General features: G+C 39.2%; 1 protein-coding gene across 1 annotated transcript in view; it reads left to right on the top strand.

Annotated features, from left to right (window-relative positions):
- ADH4 (alcohol dehydrogenase 4 (class II), pi polypeptide) overlaps positions 1–10,815 on the top strand; it is a 32,334-nt gene extending 21,519 nt beyond the window's left edge. Inside the window, exons 7-9 of the mRNA XM_027544004.1 lie at positions 4,784–4,919; positions 5,400–5,538; positions 10,414–10,815. Coding sequence (XP_027399805.1) covers positions 4,784–4,919; positions 5,400–5,538; positions 10,414–10,438 — 300 coding nt within the window. The 3' untranslated portion in view covers positions 10,439–10,815. The remainder of the gene's footprint in view (positions 1–4,783; positions 4,920–5,399; positions 5,539–10,413) is intronic.
- Positions 10,816–13,706: the final 2,891 nt, after the last annotated feature.

Below are 13,706 nucleotides of genomic sequence, written 5' to 3' on the forward strand. Positions count from 1 at the left end.
ACATGACTGAAGCGACTTAGCAGCAGCAGCAGCAAGTTAACTTTATATAAGCAATACTTATTAATATATTAGATGCCATTATACATTACATAACATGTAATTAATTTTTATTTGTTATATTGCTAATTACTACTTAATATTAATGTGTTATTAACATTTGTTTATTCTTTCACATGAAATTCAGCAAAAACATTAAGAGAAAACTTACAAATTAAAACTTTATAAAAGAATTGTCCTATGAGAAGTGATGGAAAAAGAAAAGGTAGTCCTAGAAGAGGGAATAGAGAGGGTGACTGGTGTCCCTCCTAACAGCCAAAGGTATCCACTCTCACATTAAAATACAGCCAGGAGAGGTTAGCAACCTGCAAACAAGCCAGTTCTGTCCATCAGATCTAAATAAATGGTCTGCAGAATTAGGTCCAAATTATGTGTGAAATTTTCAATTGAAAAATCAACAAGCTGCAAAATTAAATCTAAATCCTTTTTTCCTAAACACTACAGTTTTGATTCATTCAGATTTCTTCTCCTCTCAGGACAGGAAAGGAGGGCCCTTCTAAGTGCAGGGTCCTGAGCAACTGCATGATTGCAGATCCACACCTCTAGTCCTGTATGTTCTGCTCCAAAAGATGGGATAAAGAGCCAACAGGCAACGTAGGGATTAGTTAGCCTCCAGAGTGCGCAGCCTTAGTCTCCAGCAAATACTCGCCTAATGCATATTTGCTCAAAGACACCATTAGGAAGGGTTTGTTTTGTTTTTTTAACAAGATGATTAGAGAAGTCATCAATTAAATTTTCTGTCTATGGAGAAATTAGTGAGAACTTTTCTTTCATTAGTGAGAACTGTGAAGTATTAATAGTTATGACACTATTTCTTTTTATTTACACTTTCACTCAGCCTGGCTCCTAAAACTCTCCTCTAAGGAGAGGCTTTCCAGGTGGCACTAGCAGTAAAGAACCCATCTACCAATGCAGGAGACACAAGAGGTGACGGTTTAATCCCTAGAGAAGGAAATGGCAACCCACTCCAGTATTCTTGCCTGGGAAATTCCATGAACAGAGGAGCCTGGTGGTCTACAGCCAACAGGGTTGCAAAATGTGTGTGTATGTTAGTCACTCAGTCGTGTTTGACTCTTTATGACCCCATGGACTGTAGCCCACCAGGATCTTCTGTCCAAGGAATTTCAGGCAAGAATACTATAGTGGGTCACCTTTTCCTTCTCCAGGGGATCTTCCCAACCCAGGGATTGAACCTGGGTCTCCACACTGCAGGCAGATTCTTTGCCATCCAAACACCAGGGGTCGCAAAGAGGCGGACACAACTGGGCACTGCTGCTGCTGCTGCTGCTGCTAAGTCGCTTCAGTCATGTCCGACTCTGTGCGACCCCGTAGACGGCAGCCCACCAGGCTCCGCCTTCCCTAGGATTCTCCAGGCAAGAACATTGGAGTGGGTTGCCATTTCCTTCTCCAATGCATGAAAGTGAAAAGTGAAAGTGAAGTCACTCAAGCGTGTCCGACTCTTCGAGACCCCATGGACTGCAGCCTACCAGGCTCCTCCATCCATGTGATTTTCCAGGCAAGAGTACTGGAGTGGGGTGCCATTTGCCTTCTCCACAACTGGGCACTGGGAGGCTATAAAGAATGCAATTCTGTAGTTCAGTCTCCCAGGAACAGGCTTTGCTGATTCTTCTCCTCAGTTCTCACCTGACATGTCTTCCCCAGGAGAGAATGGAAACTGGAAAGAGCTGCTGAGAGCAATAGGCTGCCCTTCCTGGGTCTTGCCTCTCAGAACAGTTTCACTGCAAATAGTGTGACTGCTTAAGAGAGGATCTGGCCATTAATAAGCGTATGCACCTATGTGCTCAGTTGCTCAGTCCTGTCTGACTCTTTATGACCCCACAGACTAGCCCACCATGCTCCTCTGTCCCTGGGATTTCCTAGGCAAGAATACTGGAGTGGGTTGCCATGACCTCATCTAGGAGATCTTCCTGACCCGTGTCTTCTGCATTGGCAGACAGATTTGTTACCACTGCACCACCTGGGAAGGACTCAATAAATGCTATTACTGAAATTCATGCAGGGAGAGCTCCTTGTCCTGCACTGCTCCTCTGCAGCCAAAGCTTCAGGCCCTACTATTTAAATTGTCCTTGGAACCTGAGGACTGCAATGTGCTACATCCATTCCTCCACTTCCCACGGCTCACATGTTTCACAGCACTGAAATTCAGCCTATTTAACCTTATTTTTCTAGTACAGAGATTCTCAAAACTTTAGAAGTATCTGGGGAGTTGTTTTTCAGTGTCAATGAATAGACCCATATCTAGGATATTCTCACGCACTGGGGACCAAGGTACTAATATTTATTACAAGTTTGTCAAGCTGAGAACCACGGATCTAAATCTTTCAGGTTCCATTATTATCTTATTTATTACACCAAGAAATGTATTTTAAATTATGGAGCAGAATCACACTAGAGAATCCAAATGAAAAGAGATGGGTTTATTTAACCACAAAAAATAAGCTGCCTACCCTTCCACAAAGGGAAAGGAAAGCTAAATTTCTAGATTGTTGAAGACATTCCAGTAATGGGTATGAACTTGATTCTGATTATTTCTAATGCTCTAAAGCAGCCTAAGAAACCCAACAAAGCAATTAGAAATTTACAGTAATGGACAATTTTATAAGATTTTGAGAATTAAAAATAATTCTCATCAAAAGTTATCAGAGGCTACTAAATAAAACCCTATATTTGCATATAATACCCATTTAACTAAGTCATATTTATGGAGGTCAATTCCCTGCTTGGAGAAAAGCTCAGAAATGGAGAAAAGGGCAATAGGAAAGATACTAAATTTAAAAACATAGAGGAGGGTTCTTTGGCAGTCCTGTGGTTAAGATTCCACACTTTCACTGCAGAGGGCACAGGTTTAATCCCTGGCCAACTAAGATCTTATTTGGCAAAACTAATACAATTATGTAAAGTTTAAAAAAAAAAAAAAAAAAAAAAAGATCCCTAAGCCACATGGCACAGCCAAACCCCAAATGGGAATAATCTAAGCAGCTCCCTTAAGGTAACAAGCAGTGCCTGTGTTGTTTTCCTCTCTTTGTGGGTTCTTCTGTACAATATGCGTTAAACAAAAATGCTTCTGCCATACAAGAAATGTAGAAAGTAAAAGAGTTGCTATTTAGAAATGTTAGAAATTTTCAAAACTATAAATAAACACATATTCAAATAAAGATTTCAAAACACATTCTAAAAGTTCTAGGTCATTTTCCATCCCTAGTAAGACAGACAGAGACAACGAGAGAAGAGGGAGCGAATATACCGTACTTCAGACTGCTTCTTTCGTATAGTGTTCAGTGATGAAAAGCAACAGTATTTCTAGTGGAACTTCTGTAAGTAAAGTCACCTTGTGAAGTAAAAGTCACCTTGACAAGTGAGAATCAAGTTGACTACGTACTATGGCAAAGGAGAAGAAAATGGCACCCCACTCCAGTACTCTTGCCTGGGAAATCCCATGGACAGAGGGGCCTGGTAGGCTACAATCCATGGGGTCACAAAGAGTCAGTCACAACTGAGCGACTTCACTTTACTCACTTCACTCACTTCATACTTTATCACTGGAGAAGGAAATGGCAACCCACTCCAGTATTCTTGCCTGGAGAATCCCATGGACAGAGGAGCCTGGCGGGCCACAGTCCATGGGGTCACAGAGAGTCAGACATGACTGAAGTGACTGAGCACTCATGGCAAAGGATATGGGGTAAATTATACTTTTCTTCTATAACATTAGTCTTAAAAGATTTTTAAATGTTCCACTACACCACAGGGCTTCTATGTGAAATGGCCATCCACAAGTTTATATTTTTCTTAAACTTATTTATGTTTTCAATCTTGGCATTTCATATTAACTCCAAACCTGCAGTGGTTAAGATAACAATATTTTTTCTTGTCTCATGCAAAGATCAGTGCAAATCCTCTGGGTCCCTGTTTTCCATGTAATGACTTAACTATGAAGGAAGTTCTAATTCATGGCTTTACAATCTTAACACGATGTTCTCTGGGTTGTTAGAGCAGAAGGGATAGCTGGCAGGTTGCCCACTGGCTTTTTCATTTTGGCCAGGAAATGGCACACATCACTGTAGCCTGTAGCCCAGAACTAGTCACGTGACTCTATGTAACCGCAGGAGAGCTAAAAACTATAGGGAAGCAGATGAAATGTTTGATGAGCAGCAGCCACTATCATTTTCTGTTTAACTGTTTTGTCTTCTGTTTTAAATAGCATTTCTTTTAATTTATCCTACAATGAGATCTATTAAGTTTCCAGTATATGCCTCATATTTACTTATTCACTCTCTCTTCATGACTTAATTTGGATCCTAAGCCTCTGGAATTGCAAATATCTTTGCATATTCCATTGTAAATGGTCAAAAACTTGTTGATTCGAGTTTACAATATCATCTATAGATCTTTCCTTAACTTCATGTATGTGTATTTTTCTTGACATACAATGAAATACACTATAGGTTCAGCATAACTGTGGTATTAAACAGAGTAAAATATGTTTCGTTTCATTTAAATATCATTTTTGATGATGTTCAGAATTTTATTGGATGTGCTATCTGAAACAGAACATAAGTGCCGTAAGTCTCAATCTATATTATGACCATAAGGTCATAATGCAGAATTGTGTAAATTTTCCCTGAAGCATTGAACATACCCACATTGCAGTTCATGTTCTACTTTTCGACCTACTCAGCTAATCTTTTTTTGTTTGACCTTCCAGAGAGCTGCCCTGGACAGTGTAACAGTAGGTTGGGGAGTATGCACTATCATTGGAGTAAACGTTGGTGACAATGGATTGAATGTTTCTGCAATGGAGCTATTAATGGGCCGTACTCTAACTGGAACCAGCTTTGGTGGTCAGTTTTTGTTTTCTTTTTTCTTCATAGCAGTACTCAAATTATCATAATGAAGGTTACTGAAAGAAAAATTATTTTTTTAAAATATTGAGTGCCTAGAACATATCTGAAGACTATATGAAAGCTATTTATTCTGTTGATTACTTGAAAGTAAACAGAATTTTTATAGAAGGATAACTGTAATTTGCAAATTGAAATTCATTTTACATTAAAATAGACCAACATAGGGGAACAAAAGGTAGACTTGGATCAAACTGAGATAATTCCTTATCTAAAAATAGAAAATAATCTTGAATTTTTCTCTTAAAAAAATTTAATAGATTAAAAATACAAAAATAAATAAATAAAGATGGCAGGGGGATAATCTATTTAAAACAACCCATATCTGACCTAAAAATTTCATTCATTTGACAAACACTGGTTAAACTATCCCTTCATGTCAAGACCCATGTGTTTATTTGACATTTTCGGCAATTACAGGTTGGAAAGGTGTCACTTCTGTTCCAAAACTGGCTGCTGACTACAAGAATAAGAAATTGGATTTGGATGCATTGGTGACCCATACCCTACCTTTTGACAAAGTCAATGAGGCATTTGACCTAATGTACCAAGGAAAAAGGTAAATTACCAGATGAGTGAGCAGTCTGAAAAATCTTTACAATGATTCTATTTTCATTTGATGTTGAAAACTAACCAGTTTGTCTTTTCTGACACTTTCCACATTATCAGAAGTACTTAAAACCCTTAAAAGATTAAATAGTGGTCATTTGGAAAAGAGAAAATCTTCCTACTCTATCTCCATAATATACATGGAGTATATTAAGTCATGTCTGATTCTTTACGACTCCATGGAGTGCACCACACTAGGCTTCCCTTGTCTTTCACTATCTCCCAGACAGTCTTTCATTGTCTCTGGCTAAGTTCTCTCTCTTTCACTAACTCACTCTCTCTTTGCTCAAAGTTATGTCCACTGAGTCAGTGACGCCATCTAACCATCTCATCCTCTGTCGCCCACTTCTCTTCCTGCCCTCAATCTTTCCCAGCATCAGGGTCTTTTCCAATGAGTCAGCTCTTCACATCACGTGGCCGAAGTATTGGAGCTTCAGCTTCAGCATCAGTCCTTCCAATGAATATTCAGAGTTGATTTCCATACACTGTTCCAAAATAGAGTGATGGTATAAACTGACATACATTTTCCCCTTCATAAACAATTTTTAACTCAGTTGGGGCTACTCTGGAGAGAGAGTGATTTCTAGATTATAATGTCAGGTTCCTTTGGTACATTATTGCCCTAGATCTGGAATCATTGTGGTCTGCAATTGACATAGAAGGCCCACTCCAGGCCCTTAATTATCAGATTCAAATGAAAACCATGAAAATGTGAGCAGTTGGGGGCAGATGTCCAATACTTCAAGGATGTCCCAACTCTCTCATTTTCTAGGTTTGTCATTGGTATCCTGTAAGTAATTCAAGTCTACAATTTCAGCTATATTGTCCTCTCTTGGCATAGACCCTAAGAACTGATTTATAAAAGTGTCCCAATTATGGGATCCCTAGTAACTGTGGAGCAAGACTAGGATCAATGATTTTGGTTAAAATAACCACAGCATTGGTCAATGGGAGCAAAGGACAAAACACCAGGAACAGTATTGAACAGAGAAAATGCAAACAGGCAACAAAAAGAAAATATATCACAAAAGAGGCAGGGGAAAACCATACAGTTAAATGACAGGAATCTGAAGCAGAGAATAAATGTTGCAAAAGAAGGAAATAGGTCCACAGTATGAAGACCCAGGATATTTCCTGGGGAAGAAACCTGAGAAAATATCTCTACTACATGAACTTCCTAATTTGCAAATGTGTTCATTGCAACATATCAAAAGGAACTTCAATTAAAAAAAAAAAAAGGAAATCATCCCTGCTGAGTGAGGTGAAGATGATTTTCTTTGCAGTTTGAGAGCAGACTCCCTGTGTTTTCAGATAGCTTAACAGAAAAGGAATGTGTGAAGAAGAAACTGAATCTCTTGCATGAATTTCTGCAAATAGAAATAAAGAAGCAGTTATGTGACTATGCAAATTACATAAAGAAGAATTATCAGTGGAGGGCTACTTGGGTAAAATCAAATCCTTTTTATATAAAGATCTATCCTTAGAGAACAGAACTCAGGCTTTCAGTTGGGAAGTGAATGGATGTCTAGAAAACAAGTGGTAAAGACTGCAGAATGAGAACAGCAGAGGAAAACAAGTCCCCCAATCTTGTTTCTAAACTTTGTATACCTAGAAAAAGCAAGTCAGATGAGAAACAAAGTTTAGGCCCACCCAGGATTATAAGGCAAACTAGCAGGCAGACCACCATCACATCTCATTTCACAAGGAGACCTGAGGAAGAAATTGAAAGACCAAAACTGGACAATTTTGTCAATGAAGAAGAAAAGAACCAAGAGGAAAAAAGACATAAAGTCACATCCAGAGAACCAGTTGCTAGATCACTTGCTGCAGAAGAACCAGAAAGAGTAAAACCCATAAACATACTTGGAAGTGGAAGAACAAAGAGATGAAGAGATTTAGAAGTCAAGCAAAGAACCAATACCTAAACAGAAATCTAAGGAGGAGCCACACAGAACCAGAAGTTCAGGCTGAAATGGATAAAGGAGATAAGAAAGATGGAAAGAAACACAGAAGACAACCCAAAGATTCTGGCTGCCAGAGACCTGGAGAAAAATAACCTGAAAGAGTAAAATCACAAGTTTCTCATTACAAAGATAAGGGTGAAAAGTTCTGGAAACTGGAAGTCCAAGATTAAAGTGCCAGCAGAGAGGAGAAGCTATGCAAAACTACATCCAAAGACCCAACTGAGAAAAAGAAAAAACAGCTCAAACTAAAACAGTGGTGTCCTCCAAGCACCACCCTCTGAAGTGCATTCAATGCAGACAGTACCTGGATGATATCACATCAGACTTCTTGGACCTGTTCCTAGTAGCCAAATGTGAGGACATGTAGCTTTTCACACATCCACAGCAAAGTAAAGGTCTAGAAAGTTCTGTCAGAAAACTAGGCCTTGGAGAGGGGATGGATTCTGATGCCCTGATGGCAGAGGATGATAGGGAGACCTATATCTATAAGCAGTGGTATGATCAAGACTATGAGAGATTTGACTCTCCTCCAAAAACTCAGCTGATGGAGGAAAAGTAAAAAGTCTACACAAGCTGTGCTTATCTGACTGAAATGAGGCAACAAGAAATTCCCAAGACCACAGAGCAGCTTGAGCACCTGGATGGCCGAGTTCCCTACAGTTCAGTTACCAAGCATATCATTCAATATCAAGTGGGTGAAAGTGTATATACCTCTACCCTGAGGCCTTCACGTTGGACATGCAGCTATCCAGTCCTGTAAAACACTCACAGAAGGAGCCTATGGATGAAGATCTGAATCCAGAATACTACAAGAAATACATCAAACTATGTCAAAGGCAGAGACCTGGACACCCCTGAGCTATATTGAATTGGCCACAGAAGACATCTTCTGTATAAAGAGTAATGGCAAGCCCAATGAGAGAGACATCAAGGTCAGACAAGTTCTACAGGTGGGCAAAGGCCTCTGCTCTTCCAGGAGGCAGTAGACTCTGCCAGAAAATCATGCCTACAATGGAGTTGTAACATTGCACACATGGTGGTGTTTTAAGAGTTAGGTAGAGGTAGTTCTTTTTCCAAATGTTTCTAATTATCTGTGGGCACTGACAGTAACCATAACTATCTGTCATAGCCCTTGCTTTTAGACCTCTATTTTAAAGTTGCAGAGCTCTTTCTGCAAAAGAAATCCATGAGCAGAAGTCCAGTGAATGACAAAAGCACAGGGGCGGAATGTGTGGGCTCTGGCTGAGCCACCCTCCCACAGGGATCCTTGAGTTCGTTTTATGACTGTCTGCATTCTGCTCCTTCTCATGAGTCCCTTTCCCACTCCCTGCTCTTTCTGGGCTCTCCTCCCTTCCTTTTTACAGGGTCTCTCCCTGTCCACACTTTTCCTAATATCTTGACTTCACTCAGTCTTTTTCTGGGGTCCTAACAGTGGTTAGGAGCTAACCTGAAACTAATTCATACAGATATAAAGTTGCTTTACTTCCTACCTATTGCAAAGTGAAGATTTTCTAGAGGAAAAAAAAATAATAAAAGGAAAAATAAGCATTATTCTTTAAGCTACAAAGAATAACTTAGACTGTGTAAGCCCCACAATATCTTGTACAATTTCAATAACCCTGTAAGTAGTATTCATCACATTAGGAGTTAGATTAGGATTTAGGGCCTTACTGGGCTTTTCTAGTGACTCAGATGGTAAAGAATCTGCCTGCAGTGTGGGAGACCTGGGTTTGATCCCTGGGTTGGGAAGATCCCCTGGAGAAGAGAACAGTTATCCACTCCAGTATTGTGGCCTGGAGAATTCCATGGACAGAGGAGCCTGGCAGGCTACAGTCCATAGGGTTGAAAAAGAGTCGGACATGACTGAGCAACTTTCACTTTCACTTTAGAGCCTTACTGGCATTCATTGCTTCTCCAGCACTCTTTCTCAGTCATGGCATATATCCACAAGGACTGCTAAGTAGCAGCAAAATGGAAAATGTTGTACTACTTTACCAATACCTGGGCAAGGCTGCCACACTATACCATGTAGGCCTGATAATCAGTGGTAGAATGGAGGCAGAGGGGTAGACCACCTGAATGGAGGTCTCCTGCTTCCCCCTGGCTCACCAAGAAAACCAGTTGACTGCCCACACAGCTAGAAAGGTGGCAAAAGAGAAGGCAGAGGATGGGCCTCCCCAAGGATGCTGATACATCCAGGTATGCTGATGCCATACAGGAACAGGAAGTACAACTGAGGTTAGACCCTCTGCCATACCAACTGGTAGTAGCAAGGTAGTGGAGGGAACACAACACCCAGTTGGCCTCTTAAGGTCCAATGGCCCTGACTTATGGGGTGGAAAGGCCACAGAAGTTCTCCTTCCATCAGAAGGTGTAGCTCCAGGTCCTGGGTGAAAACAGTACATAGGATGGCAACCTGCTGATGCCAGGGATTTCACAGCTCCAACAGTAAGGTCCAGGAGAAGATTCTATATATTGAAGGAGTAGAAATCTTTGAATTCTCCGAAAGCAGCATTCTAACACATCAGCCACTCGTTTTTTTGATGCCCAATTTACTCTAAGCTACAGGAGAGCCAAGAACAGTTACCCCCCTTCTCTATAACATCAGTGGGCAACAAGAACGTTGCCCAGAGTCAAGTGAGGGTCTCCAATTTTTCCCCAGATTACTAACACCATATGAAATATTAGTAATGTCATGAATGGAAGTGGGTGACAAGATAAAAGAAATTAGGCTTAGCGAAGTAGGTAACTATACAGAAATATTAAACCAAATCTTGAAACAAACAAAAAAAATTAATTGTGGATTTTGGTGAAATTTACCATGAAAATTATACTGATTGTTGTTTTATTATTATTAACAGCATTCGAACAGTCCTGCTCTTTTGACAACACCAGGAAGAATTTGGAATACTAGCTAACTAAATCTGAACCTGTCTAGTTAATCCGTTACCTGATATGATGAATAATGATAGCCATGAGTTTAAACAGATATTTACAGTTAACACCCAATATATCAATATTTCCTATGTTAAATAACCTTGATAGTTGATATGTTTATGAAGAGAGTCATAGGATGTTTAGGCATTGTTTAAAACTAGTTCTGGAGAGCTGGAAGTGGGGAATGAAGGGGTCATAAATAAAACTAGATTGTCTATATGTTTATAATTTTTTAGGTGGGGTGATAAATATATGGGGTTTCATTATACTGCTCTCTCTACTGTTGTATATGTTTTAATTTTTCCATAATAAAAATCTTTTTACCAGAAAAAAAATCATTATGGATATGTAGACTACAATAAGATATAGATATCTTTAAAACGTACATCATATATGTAACACAATTTACAATAAGTAACAAGCTGCTGCTGCTGCTGCTGCTGCTGCTGCTAAGTCACTTCAGTCGTGTCCGACTCTGTGCGACCCCATAGACGGCAGCCCACCAAGCCTCCCCCGTCCCTGGGATTCTCCAGGCAAGAACACTGGAGTGGGCTGCCATTTCCTTCTCCAATGCATGAAAGTGAAAAGTGAAAGTGAAGTCGCTCAGTCATACTCTTCCTTAATTAGCTGCTAAATAATTTTAATACCTGTTAATTTCTCTTAGCTCCACTTCACCACTGCAAACTATAATCACAAGTGTGGGATATCAGAAACTATATAAATGAGTGTATAAATATATATTTTTTTAAAGAAAATATATTTATACTCTCTAATTTCCATTTTTATTAAATAAGACCCCTTTTTTATTTAAGAATTATCACAACATACAATGTGAACATCTATTTACTAAATTTGTACTAAATAATCTATTAAAAATTTATATTAATCTATTTTCTATATTCAACTAGAAATGACAAAGAACAATGTATTTATTATAAATGTAAATAGAGCTATAAATAGTTGCAAGACATAATAGACAATAAGATTAATATGAAAAGCAAAATGAGAGTTTTCAAACTGTTATACTAACAGATTTTACAATGGACAGTTTAAGATAGGTAATAATTCAGATCAGAGTAACAAAGACTATTTCTCAGTTTAGGATAATTTCTGAAATCTACCAGTTTGGGGTTTTTGTTTGTTTGTTTGTTTGTTTTAACGTTTACCACACACTGAACTCTGAGAGAAGATAAACTTCTCTGAAGCTTTGGCTAGGAAGGTAGTAATATCTCAAAGTAGAAACTTATATTTCTGTTTATTTAAATTCTCTCTCATTAGAAATAGCAGCCAGTTAATCCACCAGTTAAGGCTCCCTTTGTTGGCATTGTGGGGGATAGGATGCACCCCATGTGTGGCTGGCCTTTCTCATGCTATTCCCTACGTTAGTTCTGTTCTTTCTCCTCATGCCCTGCCCTCCTCTCCTTGGCTTCCTCAGTCCTTCCTAGGTCTAGCTTGAGACCCACCTCCTCTCAGATCTTGGCAGCCACAAAGCTGTATTTATTCCCTGATCTTTGGCTCTTAATGTCTTCAGTGAAATCTTACCACATGCAGCTTCTTCCATTGTTATTTTCAAGTCTATGTTGGTAAACTCCTTAAAGGTAGAAAAATCCTTGAATCCACACTTCTATTAGAAATGCTCAATGGATACATTTTGTCTGATACCAAAATTTATCCTCACAATGTTGTAGCCATGCTTTCCAGGAAACAAACTCACTCAGATGGACAATGTAGATAGTGGGGTGTAGTTTATTACACCTGCAGGCCCAAGGCAGAGTCTCTTTTTAGCCAAGGACCCCGACCAGTCTTTGTGAAAATCTTACATACCCTAAGTGTACGTGCCCAAACCTGCCTCCCCAAATTCCCTGAAACTAGTCTGAACAAATGAAAAGAAAGATGCAATCAAAGTTAACCCGTGATTCAGATACCTTATGGCACCCCACTCCAGTACTCTTGCCTGGAAAATCCCATGGGCGGAGGAGCCCGGAGGGCTGCAGTCCATGGGGTCGCTAAGAGTCGAATACGACTGAGCGACTTCACTTTCACTTTTCACTTTCATGCATTGGAGAAGGAAATGGCAACCCACTCCAGTGTTCTTGCCTGGAGAATCCCAGGGATGGGGGAGCCTGGTGGGCTGCTGTCTATGGGGTTGCACAGAGTCGGACATGACTGAAGTGACTTAGCTGTAGCTGTAAGCCTAGGTAGTTAACAGTGAACAATGATCAATAGGCCTGTGGTCATACCCCAATAAGCATAATAGAATTTATGATTCTATTTGGTTACACAGATAATTAGGGTATTCTTTCAGGCGATGGAGAGTCTAGGTACGAGCCCTGGGGCTCTTCTATGGGGGCGGGGGGGTCTGGTTTTCCAGTTGGTATGTCGTTTCCATAGATACTGGGCATATAGTTCAAAGTCTACAGTCCAGCCCAAGATGGAGTCCTGCTTTCAAGATGGAGCCTGTTCTGTCTCTTTCCTCCTTCAACAAGTCTCCAAATAGTTTGTATTAGACCTTTTGAATGAAATTTTTCTAAAACATTTCTGTACCTCTCTTTTTTTCCTATATAGAGAAACGCAAATCTAACATCTAACTCTAATAACTTAGAATAGCCATTAGGAATATTATTTTTAATTAGTAATATTAATTAATTAAAACTATTAACTATAATAAAGTTAATTATTTATTAGTTAATAAATAATTATTAATAAAGTTATTAATTATTAACTATAATAAATAATAAAGTTAATTAGTAAAATTAATAACTAGGTTAATAACAATTAACTAAGCTGTGAAGCAGTAGTTTCCCTCTCTCTCTCCAAACACTCATGCTCACCATCCCTGCCGCTATCAGTCTTCTATTTTTCCACATCTGCTTCTTTGATTTGAAAAACAAAAAAAGTCTCATTATTCTTAACAAAGATGCTGGGAATATTTATGAAATCAGTGAAAACTCAGGATGATACGTATGGGGTTTAAGTCTTAACCATTATCATTCCTTTAGCAGCAAAGGACTTTTTTCTCATCCAGGTCCCCAATTGAAATTCCTAGTGAATTTAAATAGTATAATTCTCCCAAATGTGCATCTAATGTCTAAGTTACCCAAATAGCTCTCTCTTAAAGTAAGAAATAATGCTGTTTTTACAGAATATTCCAGAAACAATAAAAATCATGCAACAACAAATCATTTGCTAATATGCAGAAAACTTCCATTTAAAACCT

The sequence above is a fragment of the Bos indicus x Bos taurus genome, chromosome 6 (genome assembly GCF_003369695.1).
Source record: "Bos indicus x Bos taurus breed Angus x Brahman F1 hybrid chromosome 6, Bos_hybrid_MaternalHap_v2.0, whole genome shotgun sequence".
Lineage (NCBI taxonomy): Eukaryota > Metazoa > Chordata > Mammalia > Artiodactyla > Bovidae > Bos > Bos indicus x Bos taurus.